Source organism: Poecilia formosa, unplaced genomic scaffold, assembly GCF_000485575.1.
Source record: "Poecilia formosa unplaced genomic scaffold, Poecilia_formosa-5.1.2 Scaffold347, whole genome shotgun sequence".
In the NCBI taxonomy this organism is placed as follows: Eukaryota; Metazoa; Chordata; class Actinopteri; order Cyprinodontiformes; family Poeciliidae; genus Poecilia; species Poecilia formosa.
In genome coordinates, this window is record NW_006800286.1 from 524,651 (window position 1) to 546,703 (window position 22,053).

Genomic DNA, 22,053 nt, shown 5'->3' on the forward strand with positions numbered 1-22,053 from the left:
AGGCTAATTAAAGAAAATCTAGCCTTATCTTTTTGATTGTTTATTGTATAATTTCTGATACAATAAACAAAGCTCAACTCTCAAAAGAGTTGAATGTCAAAACAAACTATTTAATATAGGTAGACAAAATAATCAAATTACATTCAGATCAGTTTTATAGGCTAAACACACAAGGCAGCAACAAAAGAAGAAATTTGGGAAGGTTGTTTTTGTCATCAAAAATATCTTAAAATCTAAAATATATATATTTTTTAAAAAGTTGGGATCCAACATAATAAAAATGCTTACTATCACTTTCGTTTAAAGATATTTCATATCATGATGTTAATAATTTGTTTTTGCCTGATCAGTAAAAACCAAACTAAATTAAAGGTTCCTTTTACCATATGGCAATACATTATTAACTTGTCCTGTTGACATAAGATTTTGACATCATAAATTGAGCAGAAAAGAGAAAAAAGAATTTAAAAAAAGAATAGCTCCTCCCTCTCCACTTCTGTTGTATGGCCCTGCTGCGGCGAACTCGCAAGAAATGGGGCGGAACGTTTGAGGAGAACAGTATTTACGGACCTGATTTTCCGATGCACAAAGGGCGGGACTCTGTTGATTAGGTGAATAGAAATAGAGAACACGTCTGCGTAAGAAAAGTGTTGACCAATCGCAGGCATTCTAGAGACAATAACACAAAAGCAGGAAGAACACGCCGACAGCATGGGTCTGCTAGTTACTGAAGGTCCCAGATTGTCACCTGTCCGGATGTTAGCAAACATTTTGCTCTCATTATCACCTGTTTGCAGTTAACAGGTTAAAATGTACCGATGATGAAGTAAATCTCAGATTACTTATTAAAATGCCAATAAATTAAATTTTAAATGTATTATTCTGCAATAATGCTGCCAGTTTCAGCTGTCTGTGGAGGAATATACAGAGCTACGATCCGCACACTTAGGACAAGGTTTGTTAAATGTTTATGCTTTATTTGTATAACTCAAACTAAATGTAAACAGGGGCGTTGTGCTGTTTAAAATTATAGAAAATCATTCACGAAGGGACAATGCTGCTTAACAACCGTAAGCTGTTTATTTCCCCCGCTTTTCAGTTATTTCAAGCCACTGTGACAATTTTTAGAGTTAATAAGACGTTAAAATTCAAGAGATGATTCAATGTTGTGTCTGCACATCACAAACTATTAAAAATAACCTACAGACTGGCGCAGAGATTTAATATGTTCCAATTTCTTTGGCTTATTCCTTTTAAAACTCCAGGGACACAGCACAATGATAAAATAGGGTTTTAGCACTATTTCCAAAGAGGTATTTACGTAATTTAATTACATTTTCAAAAGAGTTGAATGTCAAAACAAACTAATATAGTTTGACAAAATAATCAAAATTACATTCAGATCACTTTTATAGGCTAAACACATAAGGCAGCAACAAAAGAAGATATATACATATTAAAGTTGGGATCCAATAAAAATCTTTACTGACACTTTTGTTTAAAGATATTTCATATTATAATGTTAAGAATTAGTTTTTGCTCTAATCACTATTGAAACAGTAAAAATATTCTGTAAAATTAATCTTAATTTATACTTTAGGTTTCAAGTCTATCACACCGTAATAAATAATCAGTAATTTAACAGTAAAATGTACTGTATGTTTGCTAACATCTTGTACCCAGACATGACTAAAGAGTCCAAATAAAAAAGCAGGTTACATTTACCTTTCCTCCTGCAGAAACATCCCTCTGAATCGCCGTCTGTCCTCTGGAGGCAGAGTTCTGGCTGGACTAGCGGATGCTGACACCATCTTCGCTTTGTCATCAGGTCATGGCAGATGTGGGGTGGCAGTGGTCCGCATCAGTGGTTCTGCTGCAGCCACAGCATTAAGATGTATGGTTGGGCTCGGAAATCAGCTGCCTCCTCCACGAACTGCGCTGTTACGTAGTATCACAGACCCCCACTCTAAAGAAGTACTGGACCGCGGATTGGTTCTCTGGTTCCCAGGTTAGACTCTTCAAACTCTTCAGATCTTGTTTGCTTGGTAACATTCTGGCTGTGACATAATACTTCAGATTTAATTATGTAAAACCGTTTTCTCAGATGACAAAGGAAATGGTTTCAAATTATGGAGAAGTTGTTTGGGTACAGATGTGAAAAAGCCTTAAAATAAATTGAAAGTTTATTGCAGTAGCATAAACTCAAGTGAAATGTGTACTTTTACTTAGAAGGTAAAGAAATTCCACATTAAGGAATCTGAATAGATTTTACAACCTTCTTTTGGTGGCACTTAGTTTTTTTTGTAACATGTTTTTTAAGGTTGGATCGCACACAGAGAAAGATCTATCTAGATCGTTCTTTCTCTTATGCCTTCCTCTCTTCAGGTTTTCTGCAGGATTACATGTTTTTGTTATTTTATAGCTTTTCAATAAAACATTTATTTGGAATTTGTTGGAAGTTTTGTTATTTTGTTTTTCTGTTTCCAGCTCCTCATAGTTTCACTGGGGAAGACAGTGTGGAGTTCCACATCCACGGCGGTCCTGCTGTCATCACTGCTGTCTTACAAGCTCTGGGTAAACACACTTGCTCCTGCATCTCTATGTATCACAACATGACCCAGGATTATAAACTGTACAGTAGCGCTCGGTTTCAGAGTGCCAGTGGCTCCGTCTGCGGGTATTTATAGCCTCACTTTCTCAAGTGCTGAGCCTTTAGCGTGATTATAAACTCTCTACGCTTCAGAGTCATTTCTTGGACTTAAAAAGGAAAACTGACACCAGCATCAACGTTTCTTAGGTACTTAAAATATATGCCCTGGCAGGCATGACGGGTCCTTTGTGATTTTCAGAGAATGTTTCTCAGCAGTTCCTCTGTGAACTCCATAGAGGGCAGTGTTGTTCAAGGCAAAGTGGAGGGCTGCTAGTTCATGAGCTGTGGGATTTTTATAATTCAGGAATATTTATATGGTATGATCCATACTGTGATATTTATCCATCCTTCCCTTGTCTATACGCACTTATCCTTGTGGGAGGAGGGAAGCTGGTGCTTTTCTCCAGCAGTCATTGGGTGAGAAGCAGGTTACACTCTGGAAAGGTCGCTAGTCCATCACAGGGCAACATAAACCATGACTGCACTCAGTGACAGCTAAGAGCCTTTTAAATTAAACTAAATTAACAGTCATGATTTTGTACTGTGGAAAGAATCTAATAACTCTTTCCTATATAATAATCTAACATATGTTCTCTGCTGTGTATTTGTCATGCATAGTTTTGTCTTCCCTTTGGTCCCCTAAAGCAATTTGGAAAACAGCTGAATGAACAATGCATACGCAACCTTAGTTAACCTGCCTGTCATGATGCCCTGCTGACCTTTGATTGTCCTGTGGTTGTGTGTGTACGTGTTTTGTGTGCATGATGCATGCATACATCATGCCGTTTCTTCATTTTTGTTAGCGTGTCTGTGTGTGTATGTGTGTTTTTCAGGAAGCGTGCCTGGCATGAGGCCTGCTGACGCTGGGGAGTTCACTCGGAGGGCTTTCCACGCAGGGAAGCTCGATTTAACGGAGGTAAGTCAAAGGAGAGCATAAAAGCACTCTGACCCTGTGTGTTTAGGTTTTGTTAGTCTGTAGGGTGAAGAGTCAAATCTAATGAAGCTGATCCCAATGTATGAAATGTACCAGAAAATTTACCCTCTGGTGTTTATTTCACCGGGTTCTGATAGACTCATGCATAAATGCAGCTATTGGGCCTTTATAGATTAAAGGTGATGCACTAAATTCGCAGCTTTGTGTGTTTATGAAGCTTTACTTTCCTTTGAAAATAAACGACTAAGTACAGAAAGGTTTCCCAGATAAAAATAGACACTTTCATATTGTCTAATTCAATCTTATATTCTAATCCAGTTATTAGTAGGACTTTCTATAACAATATCTACTTAACTTACGTATATACTATCATAAATATTTATATTTTTATTGCATTACCTGCAGATAGGCGCATGCAGTTGCTAAGGTACCACATATTATATTAACTGCAAAAAGGTTTTATTGCTATAATTCAAGTTAAGATTTTTTTTTCATAAATTTAGTTGCGTCTAAATAGAGAACTCATGAGGCACATTAAGAGAGGACATTTTATAAATCTTGTTAATGTGGATTATACTGCATAAACAAATGTAGATAAATGCAGATGTTTCGTAATAAAAACATACAGATCTGTAATTCTGGGTAACTCTGCTTGAAGGTGGAGGGACTCGGGGATCTGATCCATGCAGAGACGGAGGCTCAGCGGAGACAAGCTCTCAGACAGATGTCAGGAGAACTGGGACGCCTCTATCAGAACTGGAGCCACAGGCTGAAGCGGGTGAGTCAGGAAGCCAGACGGGCAAATTTAAACTACTGATGGGCCACAGAATTCATTCATTTACAAATGCAAAAATATGTTTTTTTTCTTTAGTTTTATCTCCTCAACAATAAACAATTTTTTATGAAAGAAATTTGTAAATCATTAAACATACAAGACATAAAAAGGACTTTCAACTGTTGCTTTATTAGAAGAAAAACACACAATTTCCGAATATTTTGGGTCAGTTGTTTTCTATTTTGTTGGCCAAATGTTTTACTTTTCTTCACTTGTGGTAAGGGGCCGAACAAAACAATTTCAAGAGCCACAAATGGCCCCCGAGCCACACTTTGGACTCTCCTGAGCTAAACCTTCTGATAAGAGTCGAGAAAGGATTTGTGAAAATTAGGATCCGGTTCCTCTTTAATAAATGTTTATGTAAATGTGCCAGAATCACCAAATTAGCTATTTTTTCTCTTTTTTTTGCTGAAAAATTTGTCCTGCTAAAAACAAACAAAAGGTTGAATTTAGTACAAATTCTGTCAATAAATACAGTAAATTCAAAATGATAAATACAAAACAAAGAAAACCACCATTGAGTTCTTATAAAAAGTATAAGAAATCATTAAATCTAATTTATTAAAATTACAAAACACAAGTGGTCACATGGTGGGATTAGGTATAGGTGATTAATATTGTCTTGCTTGGCCACTTTGATTGGTGTTGCATTCAAAACTTTGTGGAATCCAAACCCAACATATCAAAATTTAGAGCAATATTAGATTTAAATATGGCTGGATTTAAGATGCTGTATGTGTTGCACTAAAACATGAAGCATCTTTCAATAAAACAACCTGAGCCTTTCCCTGTAGGAGCCATCTATAAAAACACTTTCATGACAAAATTGTTGCATAAAAATGGAGATTATTGAAGTTATTTAAGTGTCTGGAATAAAAAGCGAGCTGAACTCTTTGCTTTTGTTATTGTTCTGAAGAGAGTTTGGGAAGAAGCGGTCCGTGTCAAGCTGCAGGTCAGACCTCAGTGGTTTCACTCCCACACAAAGCTTTTGTTGTTTTTGTTTTTATCTCTACAGCTGCTCTTAAAGGAATCACAGACTTCCTGTTTTTATGTCGCTGTAGGACATGTAGTACGTGCGTTTCTAATGCCAACAGTCAAAAAACTAATCGATAAATACGCAATTATTTTGCCACTTCTTACCCTGTTACTTTATGCTGAAAATAACCACAGATAGTAAGAGATTTCTGATTCTGTATAAAAACTGACTTTCTACCTGTGACTGTTAAGTTATCAAGGAAACCTGCAGTTAAAGTGCAACATTTAATTACTTCTATGCAGCATTGAATTTTACCTTCACTGAAAAAACTAAAATGTTATTTTCTGTTGCATAACATCTGACTGTGCCTTGCAGCTGCTTTCATTCCCGTTGTGCTGCCCTGTCAACAGATTCGCTCACCTGAGCTGTAAATCTCTGCATCTCCTCCAGAGTTACCAAGAGTGTCTTTACTGACTCGGTGACTAAACCTCTCCTTCCCTCAGTAATAAGATAAAGCTTTTTAATTTCTCATAATTACAAAACTTTCTCCAAGATCAGTGGGTTTTATACTGACATTCAATTAAATCACTCTATTTGCTGATTACGCGATCATCATATTACGCTATTATGTAATTTGTAAAAATTGTATAGAACTTAAAATTTGTCCTTTAACGTCTCGGTTATGTACTACTTTGTATTTGTCAATCACGTAAAGTCTCAATAATTGCTTTAGCGTTTACAAAAAATTTAAAGGTTTAAAACTTTTGCAAGGCTCTCTATTCTATGAAGTATCATATTTTTTATTCTGACACAAATATTTGTATGAGAAAGTAATAAAATTATGAGAAAAAAGCAGCTTTAATAAGAGCAAAGCTTCGATATTTATCAGGATTTGATGTGACCATGACCAGATTGGCATCTCTGTGTGATTATTTCTCAATAATAGACTCAGTTATTTGCACAGTCTGCTACTGGTAATAATTTTAGGTTGATGTATTGAAAGTTAAAATACTTCCATTTTTGTAAAACCAATACCAAAGTATAACTTCTCATCATTTCTCATTTTAATGCAGTGATTTGACGTTTTGTGTAGGAGTTCTCATAAAATTTCCATGTTATTCTTCTGATATTTCTGCCTTATGATGATATTATTGTGACTTTTTCTGGCATTATCACAACTTTATTGACCCAAGTTTTCATTACACCTTTATTCTTGTAGTATTATGACTTTATTGTCAGACAGTTTTATTCTCGGCTTGATTCTCACAATTTGAAAACAGTTAATTTTCTTAGTGTGCCCCTTATACTCTGTCATAATATTTAAGGTCAACTAGAAACAATAAATATGGATCTATAATTTACACTTCTGTAACAAGACCATGCACAGGTCCAAATGCACGAGTGAGTACTGATGATGACTGAACATCCTCCGTATTTTCTTCCTCCTCATTTTTTTAAGGAGTCGTCGGATGTATGCGTTTCTCATTTAGATTTAATAGTTACAAAAGTTGAGTTTCTCTCACATATCCTGTGAAAGCAGCTTAGCACAGAAGGTCAGTGACCGCAGGTGAATGGTTTCATCCAAGTGGAAGTTGGCCAGAACTTCTTCCACTGTGAATGGTTTTGGCAGCGGACACCACCAGCTGATCCAGGTGTTCTCCCCTGAGAAGCTTTGTTTCATCTGCTTGTCAGCAGCTTTGGTTCCTTGAAGCTTAAAGGACCGTTCGGTCTGTTATCCTGATTTCTGAGAACACAGCTAATCAGCAGTATACAATCTGTATGATGACAGGGGTCAAATCTTTGTCTGACACCTAAACAATGCCACATTTTTAATGGCTTTCCATGTAACTCAACGGGGCAAAGTGCTGGAGTCTGATGCTTCCTGTTTTTCTGCAGCTACTCTACTATTGTGTGTATGTTCCTTAATGTTTATCAAGATGCCGATCTGGTTGGGGTGGAAATATCGAAGCATTTTTCCTTATGTACTTTAGATTAAGATTAGAAAGAACCATGTAGCACCGAGGGAAAAATTCATCAAGGATTTGAGTAGAAATGGAGAGAGATGAGGCCTGAATCACTGTCAACGTTCCTCTCTAAAAATACATTTCAATTTTGACTTTTTTACGCCAGTAAATGCATTTTTAGTGAGGAATCATTTGCTTTAAAAGTTTGGGTTTTAAAAGGTGTGACAGGCAGCACTGGAATAAAACTCCTTAAATCAGTCGTGATTTAAGGAGTAAATCATGACTCAAAGCAAAGAGTCAAAACTCTTTGCTTTGAGTTTTGACTCCTCCTTCTTTCACTTCTTTCATTGTTTTGTTCCTGTCTGGCAGTGAGACATGTTTGAGTTGGCATATGTGATTTTATGTCCTTCTCTGCCATCCTTTTTATGGGGTACCACAAAGTACAATAATAGGCCCTCTCCCATTTCTTTTTCTCTTTCTTCCTTTGTGTGACATTTTGAGGAAACACTGGATGTTTTTCACCACTTGTTGATGATTTTCAGTCAAAAAAACATTTTAAAGCTGAATTTTTTTTTAAATTTATTCTGTTTATTTTTGGTCTGATTTTTTTAAAATCAAACTCTTTATAAGTCTGCAAGGGAGCAAATACTTTTATACAGATCTTTATTTTCTTATTTTCTGAACATTATTTTGTGCTTAGAGATAATTTAAAGACCCATTTAACAGCTGATTAAAGACATAAAACACTTTAAGACAGTTTAATTAAATATCCTGTTCAAAGCCACACACAGTCATATAGTCGACCATGAAGTCCTTTGCCTGCCAAAAATATTTAAGGTTCAAATGTTATCTTGTCTAAAACTTGTTAATTATGTCAAACAATAACTAAAAAAACAGAGCGGTTGACAAAGAAGAGAAACAAGGCGTTTAGCTTAGCTGATTAAAATCTTTTGGCTGGACATAAATGAATTAACTGGAAGAACATTGATGGCCACATTTCCTCCACAGAAACATGTCAAACAATAAGGCTACAGTAAGGATAATTACTTCAAGTTATTACATGTGCACGTGTTTCTGCAAGCGACTGAAATTGGGGTTGGACTTTGTTTTTAACACATCGCATCTTGAACTTCAGCTCGTTTTGGTGAATTACACTCAGTGTATTAAGTAAAGTATAAGTTATAAGTTGTGTGTTTCTCATTTAGACCTGGAAGAAACCAGGTGTGTTTTTTTGTCTCCAGTTAGAAAGACAAATATTTTAACTTTAAAATGATTTAATGACAAGTCAATTAAAACATTACATGCTAAATAAGAAACAATTCATTTGATTCCATTTATTAGTTAAATAATTTGTGCTTCTAAACCTCATTTATGTATTTTTGTACATTGCAGGTTTTGATATTAAAATGGATCCCCGGCGAGAACATGCAGAAGTATTCATACACCTTAAACCTTTGTAACATTACAAGCGCATATTTTAATGTATTTCATTGGGATTTAATTAAATAAACTGACAGAAATTAGTAAATTACGGTATTGCAACTCTTTTACAAATAAAACATCATGGAACAGGTAATTTGCATTTGATTTCTACCCCTTTTACTCTGATACCTCTAAATGCAGTGCAACCCATTGTCTTCTAATTTAAATGTATTGAAGTAGGTGATTAAAGTACAAAAACAAAAGAAAAGAGGTTTGAATAATTTTGTCATTATTGCACTTTATAATCCAGATCAATTTTGCTCTTTTGTGTTTTTCTCACATCTTTTCTCTGTTTCTTGACATTAACGATGTATAATTAGGCAGATGACTGTTTGTGGGACTATCAGGATGTCTTTTTTTGTCCATGTATCTAAAACAGCCTCTTCTTAATGCTTTACTCAGACTGTTTCTGCCTCGTTTCAGACTTTAGCCCATGTCGAAGCCTTTATAGACTTCAGCGAGGATGAACTCATCGAGGAAGGAGTTTTAGACCAAGGTGTGTATGAATGACAGCTGATAACTGCCTGGTGTGGATCCTGCAAAAGATTCACTTTGAGCCCCATAACTCAGACTCTTTTTAACTTACTTTAGATTTTGAAGAACAATTAATTCAGTTCAGCCCAGCTGAGTGAATATTTTGCAGGAAAACTTTTCACCACACTTTCAGTCCAGCATCAAATTTTAAGTCTTGTTGGTGATTATTGATTGAATTTAGGTGTGAGATAACTAAGCTATTTTAACTTTTATGTCTATTGCTGCTATCCTGTCAACCTCTGTCCTGGTCTGAAGAGGTTTTGTCAGGCTTTATTCCAGGATTCAACTAAATTCACAACTGTTGCCTCAAGAAACTTTGCAAGATCCAATTTATATATTCCCCGGATAAATTCAGTTGCATACATTCTAATTCAATAAACAGGTAAGTTTCCTTTGTGAATTTGTAAAAGATTTTATCTAAGGAAACACCCTTCGATTTTTTTTTTTCTAATATTCTTTCAACAGGATTTATCCTGATGTTAAATCACACACTGGCAGCTTTATCCACTGGATTTTATTTATCTGTTCCCGAGTGAAGAAGGTTTAATATACAAGTTAGAAGAATGTGCTGCGAGTAAATTGTATAACTGCCCGAATCAATTGTATAGCTTTCTGTTTTTATAAGAGTCTGTGCAACTCAAAGCTTAACAGGCTCTGGAGAACAACAACTTTAAAGCCCTGAAGTGATTCTAAACCCTCCATTGTTGGCTGCTCTGCTCAGTGACTTTTTCCTCCTCCATTAGTGGACATATCGGTGTGTGACCTGCAAACAGAGATCGAGCAGCATCTGAAGGATGAGCGGCGAGGTGAGAGGCTTCGCAGCGGGGTCCATGTGGTGATCGCTGGTGCCACCAACGCAGGGAAGAGCAGCCTCCTCAACAAACTCTGTAAGAGCCAAGAAAAGCAGGACGCATGACCACACATGATGGATCAGCTTAAAATGAGTCTGCTGAAACACAAACACAGACTTATTGTTAAATCACACTTGATTTATTAGGGGAAAAAAAGCAAAATCTGTCAACCTAGCATGGACTCGGAGATGTTTGAGCCATCCACAGGGGTCCATATAAGAAACAAACAAACATGCTTCCTTTACAGATTAAATAAAATGTCTGAGTCTGAAGTATCACTCTGTGGAAGTAGACACAAGAATCTGTGCTACTCTGATAAAACCGTCGTCTCCTGTTATTGTTCACTAATTAGCTCTCAGAAGTATAAGACGTGTTAAAATGCTTGTTTATGGTCACATATACATTTAAGTTAAACTAAAATATATTTGAGTTTATGGCTTATTGTGTCAATCATCATTATTTGTTGTGCAGCAGATGGTCAGCTTATCTTCCACTGAATCGCCCTTACTCCTGCTTCCACTTGTGTAAACAACATGGTGTCAACATGAGACATTTGTTTTAATATTGCGTTAGTTTCCTGGAGTCATTTAGGAATGGTTTATATAAACCAATCCGGAACAAGAACTTGGCAGAGATTCGCTATTAGAATAATAATCCGGTTATCCTGTCCGGTTCTGATTCGTTGACTCTTTGGTTTCACATCCAACGTGCAGACATTAGTTTTGTAATAAAGATTACATAACAGAGAAAAACTTAAAAGAATAGTTTACATAGTGTTGCTCATTTTGATTTAATATATAATCGACAAAAGTGAGTTTTCTTTTTCTGTTGACTGGAAAGGCTCAAATTACAAATCCATTTTTCTATCTGTCAAGTAGAAAAATGCCACAGTTCAATAAAAATATGAAATATACAGATAATTAAATAAAAACTGCTAGTTAAAATATGTAAAAAGCACATCTAGTTATATCAGTGTGTGATTATTCCCTATGCCTCCTTTGCAGTTTGTGACTGAATAAGAAATGTCGCAATGGTTTCTGAAATACATTGAAACCAGAAGTGTACATACACTTTATAAAAAGATACATATGCATTTTTCAATAAAACAGGAGCTTACAGAGAATGCCCCAAACTTTTGGAATTTAAACTTTTGCCTTTAAAGAAAGTAACAAAATATTGCCTTTAAAAAAATCTTGCTCTCATTATTCTGGCATTTATCAAGTAAAAAAAATGTTAGTAATTCTCATTGAGTAAAACAGGAAAAATGTTTTCTGATTTCATGTCCGACACTTTTTACATAGTTTATGTAAACTTCTGCTGATTTGTGACTTTACATTTAGAAGGTTTCAAAACTACTAACTTTCCAGACACCAAGAAAAAAACATTAACTTGGCAGACAAATGGAAGCACAAAAAATGGAAAAATGTGAATTTTGCATAATAAATCCCCTTTTACAGCAGCTGACTGAGGGATATTTAATAGGAAGTAAATTTCTTGGTTGGAGTTATTGGACAGATGGCATCTTATAGTGGCAGCACACTGAGACTTATTGTCTTTAGTTTTAGTAGAAGTGATTGAAAGACCAGACTTTGTATTTTAAAACTGTTCCATGTCCAGTTTAGGTGGACAAAATTATGTCATACAGCTCTGGAAAAAATAACCATTAAAATGATCAGTTTCTCTGATTTTACTTTTTATAGGTTTATGTTTGAGTAAAATGAACATTATTATTTTATTCTTAGAACTAATGACAACATGTCTGTGAAATTCCAAGCAAAGATTTAGTATTTATTCGCAGAAAATGAGAAATTATCAGTATAACGAAAAGATGCAATGTTTTCAGATGTCAAACAATGCAAAGAAAACAAGTTCATATTCATTTGAACAGCAATACTAAAGTTTTAACTCAGGAAGAGATCAGAAATCAATATTTGGTGTAATAACAATGAGGTTTTCAATGGGGTTCAGTGCACTGGGCTCATAGTTTTTTGTTATGGCTGTATATACAGTTGTTTGACGTCTTTACGTTGAGTTTTGTATTAAAAGCAAACATAATCTGAAAACCATGAATTGTCCCCATTCATGCCACATAAACAGCTCTGGCTCGTTCTGCCCTAAACCCTTCAGGACCTCTGGAAGGTATTTTGTGTTATCAGGCTCCAGGCTGTTTCCAGGAGATTCTTCAGGTCAGGACAGTTTAAAAGGGGGTCACACTTGTGTTTCCTGCTCATCCCTCAGAAAAACAATGAGCTGAAAGTTTGAGAATTTGGGGGTCAGGATGGTGTGTCGTTCTGTTCGTCATGTTGTTCGAGTCGTTTGTGTGTCAGTTTAGGTGTGTTGACAAGTTTTGAAATGTTTGCTCGTTTTATTGTTTGACCTGCTTGTAGAGGAAACATTATGTAAAATTGACTTTTCTTTTACTTTATATAATGTTATAATGTCATTCCCTCATCAGAAAAATACCTGGAGCGTTGAAATGATTCTTTAATCTCCCATGGCAACCATTTGCGGTGCATAAACGATAAACGCTTGCTTTCACAAAGCCTTCCCCACTCAGCTCCTCCAGACCAGTGGCAGCAGCAATTAACAGACACCTGGTGGAACTGCACATCTCATCACTGCTTATAAAACTTCTTCTGTAACTTTCCTCTAATTCAGAAGTTTAGATTTATTTGGTCTGGATTAACTGTGTTTTAAACTGTCTCGCCAGGTTTTCTGGCATTTAGCAAATATAAATAATTTTGATCATTCTAACTAAGCAAAAACAAGAAAAGTTTGGTCTGATTTAACTTCAGACAGTGAGGAAAAAATTATTTGTGTTTTTTATTCAGTGTATTTTTGTAAATATCTGGTTCCAGCTGTATTTTAAAATGTTGTAAACGGCTTAATAGAGAAACATTGACGTGCTGAAAGCAGAGTGTCTGGAAGAACAGGAGCTTCTGAAAGAGACAGACGCCCAATTTGAAGATGTTAAATTGCAACGCCAAATTTATTTTAACTCATATTTGTTATATACCGCGTCTTTATATCAACTGAAGGAAACTTGATTGTGCTATAAGATGGAAACATGTGTCTGGAAAATACATGATACTGCTCCTTTTAATCTTAATTTTGTAATAATGGTTGGGTTGAAAAAGTGCAATTAAATATTTACATACACTGCATAAAAAAACACATTAGCAAGAACTAACTAACTGTCCCTCAAATCCCAGATTTACTTGGTCAGTATATGGAATAGCTCTCTTTTAAAGTGAGTCTTGCCAAGTTTTCTGGAAAATAGAAATAATTTTGCTAATTTTAACTAAGCAAAATCAAGAAAATTTTGGTCTGATTTAACTTCAGACAGTGAGAAAAATGTATTTGTGTTTGTTTTCAACTGTATTTTAACTGTTTTTATTATTATTTATCCCAGGCCAGAGACCTGCAGCCATTGTTTCCCCCATTGCTGGGACCACCAGAGACGTCGTGGAGTCGGCCCTGGACATCGGCGGCTTCCCGGTCCTGCTGAGCGACACGGCGGGCCTCAGAGACAGCCCAGACCTGGTGGAGCAGGAGGGGGTTCGTCGGGCCAGGGAGAGGTACGGAGAGGGAGCAAACCGAAACAGCTTCTTAACAAGTTAATTTCTGTTCAATTTAAATCCACACAACCAGAAAGAAATTCGATGCTAACAGGATAGCTCTACGTCACGATGTGTGTTGAATGCTGCCTCAGCAAGTGTATAATTTAGCAGAACAAATGAGTTTGGAGACCAAAGAAGTATGTTCTGGAAAACAAAGAAAGGAAGAAATAAGTCTTTTCTGTAATGTCTGTGTAGCTGCCACAGTTTATGTTACTGCTGAGCCACGGTTATAAATACATGGGACAAACACACCCAGGAGGTTATGCAATGAAGAGCCACCGTCCCTCATTGTGAGTTTTTCAAGTGTTATGATATATGTTCATAATAGTTCATTCTTAGAGGCATCCAGTATTTACATCAGCGAAGAATACTTGGTGCATTTGTCATCACTGCTTTACAGAACGGACACTCAAGTGAAAAAATATACACAAGTTAAAACAATTAGTTGGACTGTGACATAAATATTCAAGAAAATAAGCTGAACTAGTGGCTCTATTTTTATAATATGATTGATATAAAGAACTTTACATGTCAAATCTTTTCAACGTATTCTGTTTAAATCATTATTTTCTTCCCTTTGAAAATGAATGTCAAGTGTTTCCCAAACTACTTGTGTTTTTGGCAGGCAGTCTGCATCGCTGCGAAGAAAGCAATAACAAAAGATTTAGAGCGTGCTGCAGGGCTTAGCCTTCTGTTTTGGTGATAAAGGATGGCTTTTGATGCCAGATATATTTTAACGGCTCTTATAAAACAAAATGTTAGTGATTGCAGTGTTTTTACAAATAAAATGTAATAAAAAGAAACCAAAAGATTAAGAATAAAAACTTTATAATGTTTCTTTTTGTGAAAGTGTGTGTTGTTGGTTTAAAATGGGATTTGTGAGGCACTGAAAGCACAACCTAAAAAGAAGATATTAGCGCGATATTATTTGTTGCAATTTTTTCCACTTTTTTCCTACCTCTTTTACAAGAAAGCAGCAGGTTTTGCTAAAACTTTAGAAATAAATTGTAACTTCTTAAGTTTGTTGATTATTATTATTTTCAGGATTAGAAACACTGATATACAACTCTAGAAAAAATTAAGAGACCACTTAAAATGATCAGTTTTTCTGATTTTATATGTTTGAGTAAAATAAACATGGAAAATACATAATGTTTTTTTATTCTATAACCTGCTGACAACATGTCCCTGAAATTCAAAGCAAAAATTTTGTTTTTATTTCCAGAAAATGAGAAATGGTCAAAATAACCAAAAAGATTCAGTGCTTGCAGACCTCAAATAATGCAAAGAAAACAAGTTTATATTCATATAAAAACAACAATACTAATGTTTTAACTTAAGAAGAGTTCAGAAATCAACATTTGGTGGATAAACAGGATGTTTTCAATGGGGTTCACTGCAGTGGGCTTTTCATTTTTTCCAGAGCTGAATTTACATAGTTCATAATGGTTGGCTCTTTTTTTAACCACAAAACCCAAAACATTGCCAGGGTAGGAATATACCCTAAAAAGTCTGCTATGAATATACTGGTTTTACATAAGTGAGACAGTAAAAGTTTTCAGCTATTGTTTGTGGAAAAAACCAAGAATCCCAGTTTTTTGATGCGCAAACAGAGCAAAGATTTTAAAATCCTCAAAACAAAATGGAAAATATTCTTCTTGTATTTAAACTAATATAATTATTTTAAAAACATTACTTTGTAGAACCATGACTGGATAAGTTATTGCTATCTTACTATCTTTATTATCACTAGTTTATTTTTTTCTCTGTGTGTGTTTTGTTTTACATTTAATTTATTGTTTTATAACATGATTAAGAAGAATTCACAGGTATACAAGAGGTTGGTAATTATTCTGATGCTGTAGGTCCAGTTGTTATTTATTACTATTATTATCTGTAGATTTTCTTGTCTTGTTATGAGTTAGTTTGTAACCATTTCATCTATGTAATATAATTTATTTATTAGATCTTTAGCTGATAAAATATTTAGTATATTGAACAGGAACATGAATATTATGACATGGTTTTAATTACAAGTTTTTGATAACTATTGAGTCAGTAAGTAATTCATTAAGTTGAGATAAGGCGTAGGATTATTAAATAAGTGTTCACTTCTTCCTACTCCTTTTCAAACTGAAATGTAGTGATAAACAAATTATTTAGTTCTTGGTTATGGGTGCATGTTTTCTCTGTCTTACTGTTTGCTTTATTCCTTGTTTTTAAAAACCTGTTTGAAATAAATACATTCAGAAGTAAGTTATCTTTAACTATCCAGTTACAGTTTGATCAAATAGTTTTATATCCTGATCTATCAAGCTGGTATTGGTAGGAAACAGCAAATGCTAACTTTAGCGTCATTAGCGGCTAAGTAGCTAATTTGTATGTTTCCTTGCTCTCTGTTACATGTTGCTAAATAATCGATTTTAAAGTGCTGGGAGCTTCATCAAGGTTTTTCAATCAAATTTTGTCCATCAGCTCAACCAATCATGTCTGCAAATTTTAGTCAAAACTTTAGTTCTAAGTAAAATTTTGGAGGATTTGACATAAGTTAAATGACTTGGTGTAAGACAGTTATGAGGTGAATGACTGAATCACATAACTAAACTAACAACTTCGGAAGGAGCTCATTTAAATAAGAAAGAAAAACTTATGTGTGGAGTATGACATTTTAATTAACAAAACGTCATTTTAAAAAGCAAATTTCTCTGTTTCTTGCATTTTCTTTGTTCGTAGTGATGAACAAATTTTGATCAAAGATCTGATAAAAACACAGAAATGTCAGACTAATTTTGCTCCAGTTAGGTGGCTCTATAGGAAGGGTGGGGACTTTGTGTTCTGTAGGAAGCCGGTTTGCAGGGAGCAGGACTGGAGCTTGTGACCCAGGTCACTACAGGAAGGACGTGGTGAATACAAGCATCCGCTGCCACTCCTGCTGCTACCTTACGCTTGGATGGATGCAACGCAGCGGCTTTTCACGCTGATTCCTTTCACAGTGATAAATAATAATGTATGCTCTCCCAGGCTTAAAATGCCAGATCTTTTCAGAAAATCTCTGCAGAAATGACTGGCAGATTCAATGAGAAGCTTCTCTAAATTAAACAAAACAATTAAGATGACAGCTGTAACTACTGAAACTGAGTTGAAAATTTATTGACCATCTTTTTAGATGAATAGAAACAAAAAAGAAACAAATTACAAGAAATCATACAAATGAACCTGCGTAATATAAAGACAACCTATTATATCAGAGGCTCTGAGATGATGTAAAACTTTAATTATTTCATATTTACAGTCACACTTTGTGCCTGCAGCAATGTCGGTTTTCAGGCTCCTTCAACTGATAAGAGATTCAGGGACAGAAATTATAACAAATTATTGTAAATTAAACAACCAAAGAAAGTAAAAAATAATATGCTAGAATTAAAAGAACATAATTAGGAATGGGAGTATAAATCATCAGTGTTTTTTATTATTATTATTATTATTATTATTATTATTATTATTATTATTATTATTATTATTATCAATCACTGTGGGTTCTAATTCCTTCCCAGATCATAAATACTGCTGTGACAGTTGGCTAAAGCAGTTCTGTGAGATAAAATGTTTTATTTACAGGGATTTAGCCGATACTGAGAATTTTAAAAGAAAATGTCTCCATCGATAACAAAAGCGCCATAAATGTTCTCCAGGATAAAACTGGATTTGTGTTTTCTGCAGGGTGCAGCAGGCTGATCTGACTCTGCTGGTCGTTGACTCCACCATCCTCCCCTCGGAGGAGCAGGAAGCTGCAGCGCTCCTGCTGGAGCACCTGAGGAGCGTCCTGTCCTCCCAGGACCAGTCTGGAGCAGGTACGTCATGATGACATCATCAAGGCGTTTGTGTATCTTTAGTAAAAGGTTGAATGTTGAACCATGAGTTCATTTGAGTTTGTGAGAAAAGCAAAAATACTTTCCTAAAGTCTGTCATTTAAAATCTCAATACACTACTGATACATTTGTGTTGGTTCTGCAGGCAGGTGTCTCCTGGTGCTGAATAAAACCGATCTGCTACCTGAGGCTCAAAGAGAGAAGCTGAACCTGGGGCTGAGAAGAGTCTCTGGACTCCCACCTGTCTGCTTGATTTCCTGTCAAACCAACGAAGGACTGAAGGATTTCCTCACTGTGCTGCAAAGCAGCGTCAAAACGATGTACGTTTTTTATTTCATCACCACAAAATCAGTATTTAAAAAGTAAAGATGCTCGATATATCGGCGCCAACATCGGTATCAGCTGATATTGTTAATTTTGTAACACATTGATATCGGTCCGATAAATAAAACTGGACCAGTATGAACAACTGGTATTTATTTTTATCTGTTTCTGGTGGGGTTTTTCTCCAAAGGCGTCAAAACGGATGTGAAATATATATAATATTTGTAAATATTGTTTATCGGCCACAACAGACAATATATGATATCGATATCGGCTTAAATTTACGAATCGGTGGATCTCTATGAAAAAGATAAACAACAAAATGACTATTTGACCGTAACGTACATCAAAGCCTGTCGCTATAAGGAATTAATCAGTTAAATGTGTGATAAATTAAAAATGAAAATGTAATTTCTGATGCTTAGTACTTTTTGAAGGGTAATTTTGTTTATCAATGATCAATTATCAATTTTATTTATGGTTTCTGTTGTGTGTGCTTTATATTTCTGTTTTTATTTATTGTTTTTGGTTGTCTTTGATTTTGAATATTTAAAATGTATTTCGGTTCCAGTATTAAGTGTTATTTACTAAATTAGGGAGTGAACTTGCATTATTATGCAGGAAAACAATATTATTGTTTATCTCAATAATTACTAGCACAGTAATTACTGAGATTATTAGTAATCTAATAACCTAATTACTACGACAGTTTTTCGTCCATCAGGTTATGTTATTGTGACAGACCTACATACATGTTTTAGGTGAAACCTTTCATGAATACTTGTTTTTCCTTTGTGTGCATCTTTCATGTACAGTAACGGTAAGTAAAATCGTGTTTGTTTTCTGCTGCTGATGAGCTTTTATGACTTCAACCCCAGGTATGTTATTCTTGGTCTGACTTTCTTCTGCAAACTGAAGCACAAAAAGTAATGATCATTTTATTGCTCTCGTTCGTTTTGTTCTCCTGACTTCCTCTCCAGGTGTGGTGACCCTCTCTCCGGAGCGCCCACGCTGACCCAGGCCCGCCACAGGGCCCACCTGCAGCACTGCGTGGCAGCGCTGGCTCAGTACCGGCGGTACCGCAACTCTGACCTCGCTCTGGCAGCTGAGGGCGTGCGGTTAGCGCTCACCAGCCTGGGGAGGATCACAGGACGAGTCGGGGCAGAGGAGATCCTGGATATTATCTTCAAAGACTTCTGCATCGGAAAATAAAGGAGCGAGAGTGAAAACAGAGAAGACAGGTGATCCCGGCCCACTCAGGGAGGAAGGCTGTTTTCCCACAGAACCGTTTAGTGGCTGGAACAGCCCGGGCTCTGTGCCAGGCTTCAGGGTCCAAATAGTCGGCTCTGTGTTCTTGGCTGCTGACGTACCTCCGTTCCCAGGACAAAAATATTTTTTCTGGTGGCATTTTTTTAAAATCCAGCTGAAATAGTTTTTGGATGATGGCAATGTCTCAGGGGCCCAATATACTCAACAAGTGTTTGGCATGGACTCAGCCATCAGCCGAAAAACTTTTCCAAGGCTAAATATTGTCCTTCAGGGCGGCAGCACAACAAAACAAAATCAGCTGTGCCCTCGACAAGGTCAGCGGAGCATGCGGATGTCTACTTTTATCATTGAAATTTATATTTTTCTTATTTATTCGTAAATGTTAAAGGAAGGTCCACTTGTTAAAACAAATAGATAGAATATGTGGCTGTTGTCTTTTAACAAGTTTTAGGGTTGCCTAGTCAAAGTTTGGACTAATTGAGATTCCATGTTGTGAACTTAACACATTTGAAATCCCTCCAGTGTGACTGAATCTATGCACATCAATAAAAATAATTCACTGCGAGTTTCTATAAATTAATTTGTTGCTGCCAAATGTAAAGGAAATAACTTTTAAATGGGATTAGGTTGATTTGTGTAGATTTGTTTTGCCATAAAAACTGAGATGTTTAAGTGAAAAATTTGATCTTGGTTGAAGTCTGCAGAGGAGTAAATTATCTATCATAAACTCATATTTTTATATCATATTATTTTGTATTTATTTGAAGTAACTGAAGTATTTTTCCTTCAGGCTTAGTTCTCTCACTGTATTTACAGATATTGACAGAAACAGAAAAATATCTCAAACGTAATAATTTGTACCAAATATTGCATCCAAGCAGTAATTTGTGATTGTAATACTGCAGAAAATAACATTGTGACGACAACTATGACTCAGTTTATTGTTTACGAGATCAAATTCAAGCATTTCATCTTCTTAAGGCCTTTTATCCCCCTTAAATGAACGTAATGTGTTTGTGTAAAACAAGTTGCAACATTTAATTTTCCTATTGGATTAGTAAATATTTTTTAATTGAGTTTTTAATTTAATTGTAAGATTGTATTTAGTATATTGTTTTCTTTTTTTACTCAGTTTCCATTCGAGTTCTGGATGAGGGACAATGGTTGAGTTTCCAGTGACCACAAAAGTGCATAAATTGGAATGACTAAAATACATTTGTTTAATGGAAACAGACCAATTTTGAAAATACTGCAGTTTTTTGACTAAATGTTTTTGCGCTAGGATGAATCAAAATTAGTGTATTTAACAAAACTGCAACAGAAACACTTCTTCGGATGTCGGATGTCACAGAAGACGGAAAAGACGACAGAAAGTGGAAGACGGACGCTGACATCCATCTTATCTTTTATTAACTTGTGGTTTTATTTACGTTTTCTTATTTAATACAAGCACCACTATTGCGAAATTGTGTTTTTTCAACTTTAGCGCAATATCAATAAAGTTTTGCACACATTTGTAATGGAAACGCAGGTAGTAAGGGGCAACCCTTCTCCCTTCAGTGGGAAAAGGGCGTTTTTGGAGGCGATAATCTCTGCACCCTTTGTTCGCCTGTCAATCTGCCCTTGATCAAATATTTATGTTTCCTTGTTGAACTCCTCACCCTTCTTCCCCTGGTTCTTCTCTCCCTGTCTGTGACGATATTCGGCCGCTGCAGACCGGCGTTACTGATGTTTCTGCATTTGTTTGACTCAGTCTGAGCTGGCGACTCTTCCTCTTGCCGCTTTGCTCTGTCAACTCTCTGATTCTCTTTCATGTTTTCTCTGATTGATGACAAAGCTGGGGGAGTTTGAGCTAAAAGTGGGATTTGCTGTCATGGTGATTTGTGGTTAGAAATTTTGGAGCTTTGTCTTTAAATACTTAAGCCGTGCTTCAGTATTTGGATGTAAATGTTTGTTGTGAATGTAGCACAACTCAATACAGTTTTGCTCCTTTGTTATTGCCTTTTTGGAAATATCTACACACATTTAGCTCTAAATCCTGGCTAGAAATTTCTAAATATCCAAAGTCGTTATTTTGTTGATTTGGATGCTTCAACCAAAAGTGATCCAGAAAAAATGTATTCATCTTTCTTGCAAAGTTATAAGGGATTTTTGTCTAAACTGGCTGATGTTTGCATGATAAATTAATATTAGGTCCATTGTAGATAGACAAATAAAACAAAAGCTTTTTTTTCTAGAAAAAGAACTGGGGAATTTCTGAGTTTGAAAAGTAGAATGTTAGGTTGAAAAAACTCAGAAATGTTCATCTTTTCAAACTACAACATGTCCAAGGTTTTCTAGAAAACTTCTGAGATACTTAGAAAACTGGGCTTCATAAATCTGACTGACCAAAAGTCTAATAAATAAATTAGGACTCATACCAGCTAAATTTTTCTAACATAGTTTCACATCGTTTCTGACTGATGCCCAACTTTTCTGTCACATTTTGACTGATTGCAGGGACTTTAAACTGTCTGTCAGCTTCCTGTGGTTCTGAATAGTCGCCGTCCTGAGATGTGAGTGTTGACGTAGCTGGATCCAGCCCAGTCTGCCCTGTATCCATGTGAATCGGTGTGCATGAGCGCATCCGGGACTATACATGGAATCACAAACACTTTATGTTAAACAAAGGATTTCCTGCCAACAGAAAGCAGACAGACTCACCTGTAGATTTCACATTCATCAGAAAAGTGAGCCTGACGGATT

The 22,053-nt window shown here is 35.7% G+C and overlaps 1 protein-coding gene across 2 annotated transcripts; it reads left to right on the top strand.

The window, feature by feature from the left end:
* Positions 1–292: 292 nt before the first annotated feature.
* Positions 293–20,513, top strand: gtpbp3 (GTP binding protein 3, mitochondrial). 2 transcript variants are annotated; one of them, XM_007574251.2, is made up of 11 exons: positions 293–955; positions 1,740–2,008; positions 2,488–2,574; positions 3,484–3,566; positions 4,243–4,362; positions 9,265–9,337; positions 10,119–10,262; positions 13,639–13,804; positions 17,567–17,697; positions 17,861–18,035; positions 19,020–20,513. In XM_007574251.2, the coding sequence occupies exons 1-11, from the start codon at positions 873–875 to the stop codon at positions 19,249–19,251; spliced, it is 1,563 nt and encodes a 520-aa protein (XP_007574313.1). In that variant the 5' UTR covers positions 293–872; the 3' UTR covers positions 19,252–20,513. The 2 variants fall into 2 exon arrangements, with proteins under 2 accessions (XP_007574313.1, XP_016517358.1); XM_016661872.1 differs by having other exon boundaries at positions 873–955; positions 1,829–2,008.
* The last annotated feature ends 1,540 nt before the right edge of the window (positions 20,514–22,053 follow it).